The 18,246-nt window shown below is 44.1% G+C and overlaps 1 protein-coding gene across 8 annotated transcripts in view; it reads right to left on the reverse strand.

Annotated features, from left to right (window-relative positions):
* Nucleotides 1–2,802: 2,802 nt before the first annotated feature.
* The window catches only part of SDK2 (sidekick cell adhesion molecule 2), a 1,027,095-nt gene continuing 1,011,651 nt past the window's right edge, over nt 2,803–18,246 (reverse strand). For all 8 annotated transcript variants that reach the window (XM_085617351.1, XM_085617350.1, XM_085617348.1 and 5 more), the window contains one exon: nt 2,803–10,295. In XM_085617351.1, coding sequence (XP_085473477.1) covers nt 9,936–10,295 — 360 coding nt within the window. In that variant the 3' untranslated portion in view covers nt 2,803–9,935. The remainder of the gene's footprint in view (nt 10,296–18,246) is intronic.

Below are 18,246 nucleotides of genomic sequence, written 5' to 3' on the forward strand. Positions count from 1 at the left end.
AGAGAATGATGTCCCACCTGTATGTATGTTATTGTAGGGTAACATGACCAGCTGAGGAGCTAGTTAGAGATTATATTATTATTTAAAGTTTAATAGTAATTTTATATGTGCTGATCACGGTGACTACGGGTTATGATATCTATTTCAGCTACCAAATAAATGAACTTCAGCAGGACAAGTAAATCCAATGAGAGGAAGGAATCAGAAGAATCATGAACAATGCTGATAAAGGTAGAACAAGAGGCTATAAAGGACCTAGAACAAGATTGAATGAGCCATACGGTTTCGGAAGTGAGGCAGGAAATTCGGAGCGGGGAATAGAGGGCACCACAGGACTCTGAGTCGTTGACATCAGAGTTGCGACTCTGGGATCAGTAGCGAGGTGGTCACCAATTCATAAACTTTGGGAGAAAGAAGGAAAAGGGGAGCTATGCTTCTACTGTCAAAACTAATGTATGGGAAAGTAGGGAATTGATGCAGCTAACTGCATTGAAAATGTGTCCAATCATGTCTAATTCATCAAAATCCAATTTTTGCCTCCTGGTTTAAACAGGGGGCAACACGTTCTTTCAAGGAATTGTGATACAATGCCCTGGTTTACAAAGCCTTTCCTCTGAATGCAATTTTTCCTTGCATAAGAGGTAGACCAATAAAGCCCCTCCTCAAAGCTGGAGCTCAACTAATTTAAGGGGACTGTAAAGAGCAACTCAGGAGCAAGGATATGTGGTGGGGTTTGGTATTCAGCATTGTGGTGGGGAAAAATAATCTAAAAGATAATCTGAAGTTGGGTAGCTGGAATGATTGTGCCATGGTGCCTGCATTACAGGAAGGATTATTTGTGCACGAAGGGACACTTTCCTGCACAAAAACAATCCTTTGAGGCGTTATCCTCTTTCTACATGTGCTGCAAAATGCAGTACGCGTAGAGAGGAAATAACAAGGAGAAATAAAAAGATTTCTCTATTTTTTATGCCCCTGTTGGGAAGGCGTGCCATTTGATGCATTCCCAGGTATACAAGTCTTTGTAAATCTGGGAATGTGCCAAAATCCATGGGTGGATGGAGCTCTTTGTAGGTCGAAGTGATCCTGCATCACAAGTTTGAGAACAACCAGGTTTTACTGCATTCCTGAATTCCAAATAATCTTGGAGATTTCTCTTCTGACAGAAGGGAATTCCGTAATTGTGCTGCTTTTACAGAGAATGATGTCCCACCTGTATGTATGTTATTGTAGGGTAACATGACCAGCTGAGGAGCTAGTTAGAGATTATATTATTATTTAAAGTTTAATAGTAATTTTATATGTGCTGATCACGGTGACTACGGGTTATGATATCTATTTCAGCTACCAAATAAATGAACTTCAGCAGGACAAGTAAATCCAATGAGAGGAAGGAATCAGAAGAATCATGAACAATGCTGATAAAGGTAGAACAAGAGGCTATAAAGGACCTAGAACAAGATTGAATGAGCCATACGGTTTCGGAAGTGAGGCAGGAAATTCGGAGCGGGGAATAGAGGGCACCACAGGACTCTGAGTCGTTGACATCAGAGTTGCGACTCTGGGATCAGTAGCGAGGTGGTCACCAATTCATAAACTTTGGGAGAAAGAAGGAAAAGGGGAGCTATGCTTCTACTGTCAAAACTAATGTATGGGAAAGTAGGGAATTGATGCAGCTAACTGCATTGAAAATGTGTCCAATCATGTCTAATTCATCAAAATCCAATTTTTGCCTCCTGGTTTAAACAGGGGGCAACACGTTCTTTCAAGGAATTGTGATACAATGCCCTGGTTTACAAAGCCTTTCCTCTGAATGCAATTTTTCCTTGCATAAGAGGTAGACCAATAAAGCCCCTCCTCAAAGCTGGAGCTCAACTAATTTAAGGGGACTGTAAAGAGCAACTCAGGAGCAAGGATATGTGGTGGGGTTTGGTATTCAGCATTGTGGTGGGGAAAAATAATCTAAAAGATAATCTGAAGTTGGGTAGCTGGAATGATTGTACCATGGTGCCTGCATTACAGGAAGGATTATTTGTGCACGAAGGGACACTTTCCTGCACAAAAACAATCCTTTGAGGCGTTATCCTCTTTCTACATGTGCTGCAAAATGCAGTACGCGTAGAGAGGAAATAACAAGGAGAAATAAAAAGATTTCTCTATTTTTTATGCCCCTGTTGGGAAGGCGTGCCATTTGATGCATTCCCAGGTATACAAGTCTTTGTAAATCTGGGAATGTGCCAAAATCCATGGGTGGATGCATGGGAATGCCCATGCTCCATCCAAGAAATGCCATCTTAATGCAGAGTAACGTAAGGCAGCGATTTGCACTACCTTGCGTTACCCAGGATTTATTAAACCACTCAGATCCACGCATGGCTTAGAAAATCTCCCTCAAGCCCTTGCGTCGCCTTGTGTCGTCTTGCGTGAGGCGCAGGCTTAGTAAATTTGGCCCTACAATTCCCACACCCTCCTGTATGTCCATGGCTTTTATGGATGGTTAATAAACATTTACTATTGTGAATAGATTATAACTAGGTGCCTTAATAAAGAGACTTTTGAAACGTGAATTCAGTAAAACTTAAGTGTGCAAAATCATTGTTATAAAAGATCTGGCATTTGTGTTTGCAGACACTGATTCAAGTGGCCTAAAATATTTTTAACAGAGTTGGTACGTTATTTGGCAAACCCTGTTAAAGTTCTATTTTTCATGCCTGCGTCATTTCGTTGACCTTTTAGATGAGCTATCTAGACAAGCCAACACTTGAAAGTAGAAAATTCAAATAAACGCAATTGACACCACCGTTGATATTTATGCTTTTATTAATTTTATTTCTTTAAAAAAAAAATCTTGCCACCCACAATGTTTTCAACCAGCAGTGGCTACAATTTGTCTGAAAGCACCCCAGGAGCCAATTGCCCCCCTCAACTCCCTGCAAACTCCATTTTATGTGTCACGCACAGATTTACGCTCTTGGCACATACAGTTTTGTAATGATGCAGTAGACAGGGAGGACTGCACACTGACATTGCCGCTCAGTGCCTTGATCCATTTGCTGAAAAGGATCTTTTATATTTGGGTCAAATCTGATTAGATGCTTTTTGGCAGTGCTTGCTTCTTCGTGGTTCACTCCATTAATCCTCCCTTTGGGTCGTGGGAAAGATCAGCTTGGCTTTGTCACGCCGAAACCTGGGAATGAAAAACTGGTATACGCTTGTGACAATGCATTACATTTGTACAATTCAACATAAAAGTGAATACTGAGGCCATCAGCAGGAAAATACTCTGTTACCGGGAACAGATCAATTTTAAGAGACAACTTAGAAAAACAACCAGGAGTTGGCTGTAATCACCGGAGATGCTACATTTTGCTGATTTTGGAGACATCAGGGAATATAGGCCAAAGATGCCAGTGTATAACTGGCACCATTAAATATAGGAGAAAACTTGTATAATCTTGGAGCTTGATATGGAACAAAATCCAAATATTGTTTTTCTATGGAGATATAACATGTCAGGGTTAGAATCTTTAATTCTTGAAGAGGCCGTGGAATAAAAGACTGAGACAGATTTGATACCTTAGCCGCTAGGCACTGGAATCACCCTGGAATAAGGGCTAGAGATATCTTTCAAGACTGAAGGCCTTACATGCCAGAGGCAGATTGTTTATTCTTGGGGACACCTAGAGTAAATAAAATGGATGCCTGTTGTACCCGAATAATGGTCATTTAAATTTGAAGACTTCAAGACATGAGGAGTAGAGATGTCTTATTCCTGGACATGCTGTCTTCATTTGGAGTCTGTCCCTTCATTCTTGAAAGTAGTGTTATGTTCGTATAGAACCCAGAGTGACCCCAGGGAGCTCTGCTAAAGCAACATACACCTTTAGTTCAGCCTACAGAGTGGTAAAGGGCATAATGACATTGAGAGTCAGTCAGGCCTGTAGGAAAATTGGGAGAATGCAGTAGGTCTGAAGAATGGCCAATGACATGGCAGGTCCACAAGGCATCTTACTTGTATAACCACAACCTTGCTGCTTTTCAGAGACACTGGCCCATGAAGAAATCAGCAAATTCTCCCACAACGCACTCTGTCTCTCGTTGAGGTAGTTGAACAAAATCGGATGTCTTCTACCTCATCACAATCCACAATAAGAGGCCTCTCTAAGAATGGGTTTGTGCCTTTCGAAAAAGGCTGCCTTTGGTAATGACAGCTGGCACCCAAAAGGTGACCGCTTCAGCAAGGAGAATAAAGTGGAATAAGAATTCAAAGATCCTTCCATCTTGAGAATGGGACAATCTGGGTGATGCTCGACGAGCAGAGCAGGGAGAAATGGAAGGGTTAGTGGGAGTAATAGAAATTTGAAATGCGTCATGAAAGAACTTAACCCCCAGAGGATTGCTCGATCACCTCCATATTTACTATTACATGTAATAAAAACATAACTATTTCACTTAAAACACCTGCAAACCCTTTGCATCTCAGTTTATTAATGCCTGTTGTATTTAATGCAATTTCATTTTCTTTCGCTATATGTATGTAACAGTGCCTAAAAAGTTAAGGTAGAAGAAGAAAACACTGCACAGTGATGAGGACTATCATATTTTAGATACGCTAACTTCATTTTCAAACTCATATACACACATTCCACAAAGACAATGGGATACTCTTTGCACAGTGCAAATAATCATATTTCTTGCATTTGTATTGGAAAAATAAACTTGAAACAACATTTCACAACAAATATATTTTCTTTCACATACAGATGCAGTCGCTAAAATATTATTTCCATATTTTTATTATATAGTTTAAAAATAAAGCACTTTTCAATCTTTGTTGGATTTACAACAGCAGGTAACTTATTCATACACATTTGGTAATTAAAATACTGATGAAGACGCCTAGATTTATATTTTGTGCAACATCTCTTTTAGAAATTCTGCTGCAATTTTTCAGAAATAAAGCTGTTGGCAATATCATTTTGCAAAATACAGAAAAAGAAAACAACATTCTACCAGTTTCATACGATTTTCACAGCCAACAACGAGCACTTCCTGCACAATCATTACTTTTTTTTTTAAGGAACTAGCAATTCTGCAAATAATTTTGCCGAAATAGCCAATTTCCCATATCGACTTTGTGGCTTGCTTCAGAGTTTTAGAAATGCAGACGAAGCCCTGGCAAGTGTGATGGTTATGCAGAAATGTCAATGGTCACAGTGAAAATTCTGCTGTTTTCAAGTTATTCTTTTTGTGCCCTGTATCAGGAAGGATGGCACAACTCAGTGAACATATTCTAAAGTGGCAGCCATTTTGACAGGCCAAAGAACTAAAACTCAAATACAGAGTCAAGTTGATCTGGGTCTCTCATATCTTCGATGGTCATTTTTAGTAGTCGTCCCAGCTTGTGGAATTTCAGGGGGAGAGAACAGACGCCAAGTGGGCCAGGGAGGTTTGCCAAGTGGGACTTTTATTTAGAAATTGGCGGATGGTATTCCTTCAAAATGTGGTGATATTCTGTGCGCTACATTGCAAGTGCCATTGACTAAAAGGCACTTGTTATGTCGCGGACGGGATATCCGTACATTTGTGTCCAATTTTTCCAAGCTCTACAAAGGGACCATGTTGGTAAGAAAATTTTTCATCTCTGAACTTCTTATTTAGAAAGAAAGCTTTATGAAAACTTGGCAGCTTTATGAAAAGATGGCTGCTTTATAGTCAACAGAGGCAAACCAAGCGGCGGTGATGCAGGTTTTGAGGAGAGGATAATCTGGCCTGCTGACCATGAGGCTTTTGACTAGACAGATCTCATCTCAAACTGGCCACACTGGGTTCGGCGAGACCCATTCTGGCTCCTTCCTCCATGGAAACATCCCCTCACTCCGCGCACAATGGGTAGCTCTACACCCAAGGGTACCAGCTGGGTTATGCCACTGCCTGGCAGCATTTAGGTTCCCACAAAGGGTGGCCTCCCTCAGTGACCGCCAGCTGACCACAGTGCAATGCTCAGTACAAAATAGTTCCCACTGCTATGATTCATCCATGAAAACTGCATTAGTGCATGTTCAGGCCTCATAGCACATGTATTGAAAAAAGCCTGCGACAGACACACACGAGCAGTAGCAATAACTAAGCAAAGGGGAGACTGGAGACCACGTGCCAGGGTCTGCCCGGAAATAGGCAGACTCAAGAGGCACGGCCTTCTGGGAGAACAACACTTGGCCTCCTGCGCATGTATGGGAGCTCTCAGAGTCCAATGAGGCACAGCGATAGTAATGTGGGTGGGGGAGGGAAAGGAGGTGATCGAGACATGCTGTAAACTGACAACTGCAGGGGCTGTGCCTGACCTGGTATCTCGACCATCTTTCTCATCTGATTGCGGACCAGTCTTTCACACAACTGATAAGTGAAAGACCGCTGATTCGATTCCCCGTTGCTAATTCTGAGATGAAAGGAGTCCTTTCACCGGAGTAAACGGAGTTATCCATCGCAGCTGCCGGAGCTCACCTGGGGAGCGGTGTCTGCGCCGTTTGCCTTCCGTCTGGTAATTGCATTACAGACGCGGCCCTAATCCTGCACCGAGTTAGTGCTCCGGAGATTAAACGCTTTCCACAAAATTACATTTAAGGATGCGGCTGGGCCCGCGCGTCTTCGTTGCCTAGCGCTCACTTTTACATCCTTTGCCAGTCTTGATTCTCGTTTGATGAGTTCTGTATCCATCTTAATTTGACATTTCCATGGCATATGTTTCCTGCCAAAATCACGCCATTTTTAAGGTAGCAGTGAGCACAGAAAAAAAGTATAGACGGCTTCTTTTTGTGTTACACACATCTGAAAAGCTGAAAATGGAGCTCTGCATGGGTTAACTATTCAGATGGGTGAACTGCCTCAAGATTGGGTTTGTTTCCCTCCTCTGTCAAGGGACACACACACAGTGGTATCCTATGCAGTATTCAGGCCCAATTATTGATGGGAAATGAAGAATCTACAATATACATTTTAGTTAAAACTTTGGTGCAGATCGGTCAAGCAGGCCTCAAGTTATAATTCGTCTGCAATAAGACCCTTTTCTGCGGTGCTCGGCCTAGAACCTTAGCTAAGGAGTTGTGAACAACAGCTTCCTCATACATGCAGAAAAAACATAATTTGTCTGTGTTTCATCTCCTAATTTCTAATAGTTTCAGGGGAGTAATGAAATGCATGTCAATTAGGGATTTAGAATCGTTGGGGAGCCTGAGCATGAAATATATAAATGTTTATCGGCTAATAGCATATTATCATCCTATAATGCCCTCTCGGTGTTTGGTTTAACATGTCACGAGGACTCAGTTGCTTTATAGGACTGTAACACCCAGTTACCGGTTAACTCTCCCATGAGGATATACTTTACAGGACATGCATAGAGATGAACGAGTGAGTAATGAATAGAGGATCTTTTCATAAATTCACTAACGAATAAGAGGATCTTTTCATAAATTCACTGACTAAAATGTCAGGGTCTTGCGCCACGCTGCGGTAGTATGTGCATAAGATACACACATAGAATTTCCAGCCTATAAGCTTGAGAAACAACCTCTGCCCAATGACACGAACAAGAAATGTTGGCCATGTATCGCTTAGCTATAGAGTTAAGAACTCGAGTTCAAGTGAAGCTGGCAGGCTGGATAGAGTTCACTTTCAGTAATGGATGGACTAGAGGGGCACAGACAAATGCAGAAGAGGGACACTGGATTTGCTTCAATCTCTATACCATCCCTTGCGGATTGGACAGTAAGCATTTGCTTTGAAAATCAGCACCCTGTGAGTAATAAGACCCTCCCTAGCGATGAGATCAGACCACTATAAATCAAAGACGATGCTTCCAAGATACCACTGCCTCTCCTGGTATCCAACAAGTGAGCTGACCGAAAACAACATTGTAGAGCTATAGATGTGTATTTGTGCAAATGGAAACCAAATTCATGATTCCTCTCACTTGTTGCCACCATAGCCCTCCAAACACAGTATTAAGATCTATTCCACTGCATTGCACCAAAACTCAAAAGGCAGCATGTTAAGGTTCTTGACATGTGTGGACAAAAGGAGGCAGGAATGACTGCCAGAGGCTGACTGGCCTGTTAAGGTATCTAGTAATTCTCCACTAGGATATTTCTTCAGAAAGGGCGGGTTGGCTTGCCACTGTCCCCTGACCTTTGAGGTTAACACCCTGTTCTAAAATCTTCCAATATTTCCTGTAGGCCTACCAACAGGGCAGCAGGCACATCTCTTTATTTTAGAAGGAATCTAGTCTATTCTGAAATTCCACAACCAAGTCAAACTCAAACCTACAAATGGAGCAGGAAACAGGGTGGGTTTACGAGGAAAACCATGGGAAGCCCGGCTTTTTTTGGGATGAAGCCTCCAAATGAGGGTTAGAGGAAGGGCATAAAGGCCCTGTTTATTTTACCCGTGTCCCAGGTGCTCACACAATTTGGCACCAAAGTAGCCACAGACTTGCTTCTCTTGGTGACCATCATTGATTCCCTCTCTTCTTGATCCCTCGTTAACAAAAAGATAACACAAAAATATGCACCACTGTTCTCAGAATAATTCACAACGCAACAAACAAGTAGGCACTGTGTGTTTTTGCTATGTTGGAAAACGAGAAAAAATGTTGGTTGTTTTCCCATTTTTCCACAACAATGTTCATACAATAATAGGATACTCTCTTCATGTTTTTCCATATATCGATCTTGGATGCCTCCATTTTCTTATTTGCACATTTCTACCACACTTCTATCAGGGTGGTAACACAAGGATTACAGATGAGTGATAACACTGTTGTTCTCTTCGGACACTCACGCGTTGGCCTTCCCTCGGACACAGTCTACAGGATAGCCAACCCTAGCTGCCAGAGCCATAGTCACTGCTATTGGCATTATTTCTTCAGAAACAGGTTAAAATGTGACATTCCCACTTTGCTGCAGAAGAAAGGGCGAGATATCTTTCCTTCCCTGGCCTCCACGCTCCAGGGAATTTATCTGTTGAGGATCTGTATCCACCAAGAGAAGCCGTAGATTGACTACTCTCGAAAATGTATGCATATGCGATCACACAGGAACCAGCCAACCTGGCACACAGCAAACTAATCCGCTAAAAGAACCAGCATCACAGAGGCAGGTATGTTTATGTTCCCGTTTTACTGGTATTTCATAATTTATGTAAACTTATTTTCTGAATATTTTTAATAACACTTCATCACACTGGATGCTGCCACCCTCAGGCAGTGGGTGTCAGTGGGTTGTAGCACTGATTTAGCCCAATCACGGGCATAAGGCGAGCACCCTTGTGATGCATGTCTGTGCCATGCGGTTCTACCAGTGCATGTTTCGCATGCACACTAGACCAGGTGAGCCGTCTTGATGCCTGGGTGATTTGAACTTCCAGCTTTGATGAGGTCTGGACTGGTTAGAGTAATTACTACTCTGCACGCCTTCAAAAAATTTCCTTTCAGCTTCCTTGATCCAACTTGTCAAATTATCACGTCAGACTTGACACTGTTGCACTGTTACCATCACCACTGGGGAAAGGGAAAATCCAGGTCCAAATTTTTTTGCATGGTTTTCACCTTCAACAGTCCCTTCTTCTAGAAGCAACAGTAACCGGATGAGGATCCATGGTAACCATCTTGAGTTTTTGGAGGTGAACTACCTTGAAGGGGAATGTTTTTTGCACAGAAAAAAACTTGCCTGGAATAGGTGAATGATTTCTTTCATTGTCTTGCAGAGTAGAGGGCACTGTGCCATCCTTGAAGTGGCTACTGGATATAGGCAGCTCCACCCGATTGTCGTGTCACAGGCAACCTTGATCGATCCACGCAACATATTCACTTTTCATATGTTTCTACCAATTGTTTTGTTTTAGTGTTCCATAAAATAATTCAACATCAAAGTTTAACATCAAACAAATGAAGAAAATCCAGCAAGGGGGGCTCTGGTGCCAGGTGCCAGACTGCTGGGGGGCCGGTAGAGCGTGTTCTGCTGACTTGGGGGGTTGGGTGGGAGCTGAGGAGTGGGAGTCCGGCTGACCTTGGGCCGAAACAGGCTCCCTTGTTGGCTGCTGTTGCTGTTGCTGTTGGGGAGCTGGCAGTGGTCTGGCTCGCCGGAGTCACTCTCTGCATAGCTATAGGCTTGGGCCCGGGAGATGCCCTTCTGCTGCCGCCTCCAAGAATTGTAGTATGTTGGGTCACTGATGTAGTGGTTAACAAAAGAATGGGTCTTTTGCCGGTTCTGGTCCACTTCGTATTCACTTTCACTTCCCTGCAATAAGGGAGAAAATAGAGGTGAACAGTTTAATTAAGCTGGATGTGCATTAACCCACAGTATAACCTACTTCTGCCAAACTGGGTTCGCATAAAACTGGACTATCAGATGCATTAACCCATGTCCCATCCAACTTCTATGCTAGACAAGTAAAGCCAATCTTGGACCTTACACTACTCTTTCAGGCCCATATAACACACTGAAGGGCCTCTCCGCTGAGTGTCCTGGTTATTCAATTTTTCAGAACTATGACTTACGCTACCAAACAGCCGCAGGATTATCTAATTCTGAGCCAGTGAGTTAATTCATGCTGGATTTTGAGAAAATAATGGGCAACCGTTAGACCATAACTGAGCACATACACAACACAGCTCAGATATTCCATGCAGTAGTTATCACAGAGCACACACCAGTACCAACCATAATATTAACCAATCACAAACCTCCAACAGAACAAGTAAGTCGCAACAATGCACATAAACCCAACACAGCTCAGTTATGTGTTTTGTTTTGGTGAGGTCAAAGGCACCATGTTGTTAGATATCGCCGAGCGCACAACAACGCCCCATTCATCATAAAACAATATTCCTCTCAAAGACAACACATAACTCTTTAAATCAACACCACACAACCTTTAACAGCTATACAGATCTACAGGTGTGCTGTGGCCCATAAGTAGAGACACCATAAACTCAGTTACTGCATACACACCCATCAAGCTGAGCAATGCACATGGCGATACTTCTGATAACAAGTACCTCAACTGGCAAAGACCTCAAGAGCCATACAAAATACAACTCTTGTTACAACTATCGAAGGGGCATCTGAAAAAAGACACATTCTATAGCATTTGTTTTAGCATTTTTAACGACATACAGTCACTGGGGCATTGCAACAAGATAAAACTGACTGGAAAGGTTTGTTTAAATGAGTTGGACACTTTATGGTTCAGAAACTGCTTTTATGGGTGTAAACCCGTATTGCTATCTGGCATTTATAAAGTGCACAATCTGCTGTTATTATGACATTGCAACACATTTGATTGCAACTATACGGCCTGTCGTGATACTGCATCTTCACAGGCAGCGTGGCGCCCAGGGCTCTGTACCCGGTGCCATCCTTGCTGCACATTCATCTGTGAAAACGTGGAGTGCTGCACCCAGAGGGGCTGTCACAGCGAATGAAGGCCAAGCCTGGCCCTGGGCCTTCTTCACCCTGGACGAGGATTTCAAACTGCAGTCAGAGGTGGGCTGGGCGAGCGAGTCTCCTCATCCAGACAGTCTCACGCTGCCTCTGGCTTCATCTCTAGGCATTGCTAATGGTGCCAAACTCTTCAAAAGATGGTGGCTGCTGTAAAGTTTATTCTTATACGGAGCTAGAATTCTGAATGCACTTTATAGCCGCTGGTCCTTCAGTGACTGCATTGTGAGGAGTGTCTGTGAGTACAGTCCGAGCGCAAGGGGTCTGTATCGGCTGACAATGTGAGGGGGAGCTGTCTGTCCATGAGCACTGTCTTTGGCGTATTTTTACCCTGTCTATTTGCTTCTGACCTGTTTTTTTTGCCTGTGTGCTGCACTTCATTTTGCCTGGTTTTGTATTCTGGCCACTTTACCACTGCTGATCAGTGCTAAAGTGCAAGTGCTCCCTTTGTAAATTGTGATTAGGATTGGCTCTCCATGATTGGCATTTTTTATTTACTGGTACGTCCCTAATAAAGTGCACTGTGTGTGCCCAGGGCCTGTAATTCAAATGCTACTAGTGGGCCTGCAGGACTGGTAGTGCCACCCACACGAGTAGCTCTGTGAACATGTCTCAGACCTGCCAATGGAGTGTCTATGAGCAGTTTCAAACTGCCAAGTTGACTGGGCAAGTGCACCCACTTGCCAGGCCCAACCCTTCCCTTTTACTACATGTAGGTAGGCCCTAGGTAGCCCACGTGCAGTGTATGTGATAGGTAGGACATGTACTGGTGTGTTTTAAATGCTCTGACAATGAAATACTGCCAATTTCGTTTTTGCCTGTTGCAAGGACTAGCTCTCTCATAGGAGCAATCAGCATTCTTTAGAATGGAAGTGATGTTTGCCCTTCATGCAGATGTGAGTAATGCTCAGAGTGGACTATTAAATCTTACACCCCCATTACTGTGAGCCCTGCAGTGGTGAGACAACCTGCATGACGCAGTGCTGTCTAGTGGTTTAATGCTTATACGATGTTGTGCTCTAATGGGAGAATGTTTGGATCATGCAGTGGTCAGAATACCTGCATGATGCAATGCTTGCTTGTATGATGCAATGCTCTCTGTCGTAGGAACGTGTGTTTGATGCAGTGAGAATGCTTGTTCAATACAGTGCCTTGAAGTGGTCAGAATGATTATATGATGCTGTGCTCTGCAATGGTGAGAATGCTTGTATGGGCCTGTAAAGCATTGGATCTGTGATCACCTATTTTTGGGACTGAATACTACTTGAAGATGGCCACACTGCCCGAAGTATAAGCACATCAAACCTTTGAATGTCAGAGGACCACTTGGCCACCCACTCCTCAAGTTGTTTTGAGCAGCGCAGGTCCATTGCTACTGGTCAGTTCTCATTCGGGCTAGCTCCTATGGCACGTCCAGCCTGCCAGTGCCAAGATGACCACTGTGTACGTCCACGTGTGTAAAATGAGTACCAATCTGGAAGGCTATGCTGTTGCTGGCCACCAAGAGAGGTAGGCATAAGGTGGTTTGTAAGCACAAAGAAGCAAATAGAACTCGGTTACTAAGAGGGAACAATGCCAGACCACTCCATGTGAACTGTACTGTGTATTTTATGTCAAAAAATGTACTTTAATGGTTATTTGCTAGTCGCTTTTTATTTATGTTTACAAGCATCATCATTTTTTTTTGCAAGGGACTTTATTTCTGAAGGCATTTTAACTTGTTCCTGAGTATATTGAATTGCTTTAAAACAACCAACTCATAAAACAAGCTGAACTGCCTTAATAAAAAGCACATCTCCCCAAAAAATACTACGGTGCTAAGAAAGCTGCTAATTTCCTGACTTTGGGAAAGAAGCCCACCACGATGGAAAAACAATGGTGTTTCAGTGCTTAGGTAAACAAGCATTTGGCAAAGCCAATAGGCCTCTCCTATGCAAGAGCTATTGGCTTTGCCAATGTATTTTAGTCATGTTGCACACCAACCTGGCTGCTGTTCATCATATCTAAAAGTTTGTGGCATAGAGAGAGTGGCACAGAATAGCGTGGAGTGGCTTAGAGTGTTGTAGAGTGGAGTGTCAAAGGGGAATGTCAGAGTGTTGGAGAATGCAGTGGCGTAGATTATAATGATGCAGAGTAGACTGGAGTGGCCTGGAGCGCAGTGGCATAGAGTGTAATGGTGTAGAATAGAGTAGAGTGCATAGAGTGCAGTGGTATAGAGTAAAGTGGTGTAGCCTGCAGTGGTGCAGAGTAGAGTGCAGTGGCGTAGAGTGGTGCAGATTGCAGTGACAGAGTAGAGTGGTGCAGAGTAGAGTGCAGTGGTGTAGAGTGGAGTGCTGCAGAGTGCAGTGGCGTAGAGTGATTTACAGTAGAGTGGCGCACAGTGCCTCAGTGTAGAGTGCAATAAAGGGTAAACAACGTTTACCGCGAAACTTTGTCCCCGCAGGGAATCACAACGCGGTCGTTACGACGACCGTGTTGTGATTCCCAAACCATTACTCTGCAAGTTGGAACGACGACTTGTGGAGGGGCATGGGGGAAGGTGTTGGATTTAAGATCCAACACCTTCCCTAGTGTCCGCACTGACTGGAGTTGGAATAGTAAATTATACTATTCCAACATCCAGCGCCCCCCTCCGCAAGTCGTTGTTCCGACTTATGGAGTAATGGTATGCGGAATCACAACGCGATCATTGTAACAACCGCGTTGTGATTCCATGCGGAGACAAAGAATGCGGGATAACAAGATAGATTTGCCGTAAAGTAGAGTGGTGCAGGGTAGAGTGGAGTGGCGTAGAGTGCAGTGGCATAGTGTAGAGTGTTGCAGAGTACAGTGGTGCAGAGTAGAATAGAGTGGAGTAGACTGCAGTGAAGCATAATGCAATGGTGTAGAGTGGCGTAGAGCGGTGCAGAGTACAGTGCAGTGGCATAGGGCTTGCAGAATAGAGTGGCATAGTGGCATTTTTAATGCTGTTGAAAGAATGCACTAATTTCCATCTAGCAAGCGTCTGCAGAGAAAAGGCACTGTTTTCTGAAAGTTTTGTAGCCATTCCATGGAGGCAGGGTTTGTTTGCAAATGTTATGTTTAGTTTCTTAATTGGGTAGGAGATGGTTCTGTAATATTTGTGCTAAAGTATCTTTCTCTGAATCCCATGTGTGGTTTCTCCCCCTCTTAGGTAGGGGCCTAAACTCTCAAGTGGAACCCGACCCCGCGCCACACCTCCCTTCTGTGAGTCCTGGAGGACGCCGCATATCAGGGTGGCCTGCAAGTTTCCCTGGTGTAACTGGTGTTACAAGAATTCTGCGGAAGCGTGCACACCTGTCTGTGAGGGTCACGCAAGGCCATCTTGGTTCAGGTTCATTAAAGGTGCAAGTGGCCCCGAGGCCCTGTATCTGAACTGGGCTTCGAGTGGCACATCATCGCCCACCGACCGCAGAAGCACTTGTAAAAACATACGTTTGAACACAAGGGCTCAGCAGTAGGTGGAGCTGGGCTGGTGTCTCAGCCCGCCGACAGACACAATGTGAAGTATTTGTCAAGCCCAGTGTTGTAGAGGCTAAACAGATTATTGTGACGCTGCTGCAGCCTTCGTGGACAGGCGATTCCTCCTGCAGTAAAACATAGTCCAGGAACTAGGGAGAGGATGTGGTCTCACGGCTAGACTGCAGACTTTGGAGCTGGGAAACCAAGGTTCGAGCTTTGGGGTCGACTCCACATCCTGTGATTCTGGGCAAATCACTTAATCTCCCCGTGCCTTCCCCAAAAATGAATATGTCCCTAACTGGTACTCATGTAAAGTGCTCCAATACCTTCGGGTCAAGTTTGCGCTATAAAACATCTGCAAAGAAAACTGCTGTTGAGAATGAGGGAGTAGTGGTAGAATGCTTACAACAACCTACTCGCCAGTCGCCTACAGGACAAGAAGGCAGCTCCTGCAGCGTTGGTCTGACGACAAGCAGCGTGTGGCCGTTTGTGGGCTTGTTTAATGGTCTGGAGGACCGATTTCTCCTGTTGAGTTTCCTGATATTCCCATAAACATTGCCTGCGACATTGGCAAATGCATGTAGTTCCAGTCTCTCCCATGCCATGGAAAACACTTACACACCAAGTTCAAAAGTGCCCCAAATTGTAAACAACTGCCACTTTTGTAGCTATATCATTCACAAATTAGGACAGTGGCATAGTTAGGCCTTTTGCCACCCGTGTTGGTCCCTGCCTTTGTCGCCCCGGCCGTTATTTTGTCGCAGTTCGACACTGAATGAAGAGGCACGTGATAACTGTCATGAGTGAGGGTCCACTGAAGTGAAAGCAGACAGGCAAGTGTGAGCCTCTGAGTGTTGTCCGAGTACAGTGTTGTCACTACAAGAGTGAGTGAGGCTAGTGACGTGTCGAGGAGTGACCCTCCACTTAAGTGTGCGAGATCAGGGAGGAGTAAGTCTATCGAAGTGCCTGAGGTGGGGAACAAGGAAAAGTGAGCCATTGCTGAAGTGTATGAGCCTGTGACGTGTCAAAGAAGGACAGTCCACTGACGTATGTGACAACAGGGAAGAGTGGCCGCTATGGCAGTGAAGGAGGCCAATGACGCTGCACTCATTTGAGTGAAGGAGGCCAATGATAAGTGGCTGACTTAACACTCCAAACAAGTGTATGAGACTGAGGCTCAAGTCTTGGCGTTGGCTCAACATCCTGTGATTCTGGGCAAATCACTTAATCTCCCGTGCCTACCATAAATGAATGTGCCCTTAACTTGTGCTCATGGAAAGTACCATTGTTGATGATTAAGTGCCGGTGCTGAGCACCGGAAACCAACGGCTCAAACTAAGCACTGGCAAACAGTGTCTGCCGAAAAAAAATTGCACTTGAGGAGCAGCCTTCACTTCAAATTTCTAAACACAAACAGCTGTCCAATTATAAATCATGTGAAATGTGTCATATTGTGGAAATTGCATGTCATTTCCCCCCCCAGACATTGGTTTCTACAGTAAGTTGAGAGACATTGTTGACGCAATTTCGAGCTGGTAAATTCTGAAACCTTTTTTGCGAAACTGTTTTTGTGTGTGGTGTGCATGTGTAAAAATATACATATGATATACCAACAAACCATATTTCACTTTAAAACTGTAATTTCATGTAATTTTTAACGCTTTTCATAGAATTCCTGAAGTTTTCTGAAGAAAATATACTTTCTCACACCTCTAACAATGACACCACATCTGCCTATTATTGCTGAAAAGGAACTAGTCTTGCAACAGACTCTTCCGAAGCGGCACAGAACTCCCTAGTGCTGTGATCGGATAACTGGCCTGACCGGCAAGGACAGAGAGAAGTGAGTGAAGCAGCCAAAGAAGAGACGCCAGCTACTTGAACCCGAGGCACTCCCGGAAAAAGACGGCGGGCCTGTCTGATTGCACCAGATATTTCTCGCAGATGCCCTGCTTCCTTTATCTCAGAAATGCAAGGTTATTTCCATTTCTAGGACACCCTCATGTGAAATCTCAAACAATTCAAACACATTGATGCTTTGTCTTTGTAAGGGCGAGGGGGGTGGGGCTGTGGCTGCTGCTTTGTGTGAAAGACTGTTACAAAAACCTAATACGTGATCACCTGGACATGATTACTTCAGAATTATGTATGGTTCCTGACTCTGCCCCAGCCCTAAAGCAGACTGGCCAACTCACACGGTGTCACCTTGAGTCACACGATTTTGGCTCACTTCACAAGGTCATCCAGTGAAGCGCTGATATCAAACAGTGGCAGAGAATGAGAAACCCCTACACTGAGTGGGCTTCCAGCTCATGTTTGGAGGCTCAAAGGAGCAAAATGGCCATTAAGGGGTTTGGATTTAAAGACACCCAGGAAATCGGCTGAGCCTCAGCAAGCTTTAGTGTTTCGGTGGGATGGGGAAGGCTGGTGGGAGAAGAAACAGACTTGCCTCTGAGACAGTTCTTATGATGGATCCCGACCTCTCCAAAGCCCAGCCCCAGCTCAGACGGGGATTTGTGGGTTCAGCCTACTAGACAGTGCGTGTGTTGTCTGTTGCAAGACATATTTTGGACTTTTCAAGAACATAGAGTGGCTTGGAGCACGTCCATTGCTTATTAATGGTTGGCTTCCCATCACTGTCATTTGCCTGCTTCTGATTGATGTCCAGTTTGTCAATCTTGTGTTTGACCCTGCAATGAAGTATGTCCTCTTTACCATCTATTTTGATTGGCTGGCTTCTTAGCTTCTACTGTTTGATTTTCAAGCACTAGTTTTGCTTCTGGGTTAAGCACTCCATGGAAGTTCATGTCGCTGTTTGTCGCCTGTCTGCTTCTCCTGCTCAATGTTGCACTAGCTTTCATGTACTTCCCCATGTGGTTATCCCCCACCTGCTTCCTGTTGTTTTTTCACCTGCTGCTCCCATTCATGTTGCTTCCCCTCACCTGCAACCTTGTTCTCTCTCGTCCATTGTTTCTCCTCCACACCCCTGCCCTCCGAGTTGATTTACCCCTCCCACCCATGCAAAAAAAAGTTTATTAAAAAAAAAAAAAATCCCATCCAAATCAGTGTATTAAATAATGCTTGTGTCATGTTGTATGTGCATGCTCCTACAAAACGATGCGACTGACGTGTCCTAGCACCTTTTTAAAAACAGTTTTTTGTTTTTTAGCCGTGTTACACAGCATCGGTGATGTTTTATAGCATGGCATAAACCCATTGGCAGATTCCTTAGGTACCAAAGGTGAAACCTATTGGCTTTTCCAATGCT

The sequence above is a fragment of the Triturus cristatus genome, chromosome 7, assembly GCF_964204655.1.
Source record: "Triturus cristatus chromosome 7, aTriCri1.1, whole genome shotgun sequence".
NCBI lineage: Eukaryota > Metazoa > Chordata > Amphibia > Caudata > Salamandridae > Triturus > Triturus cristatus.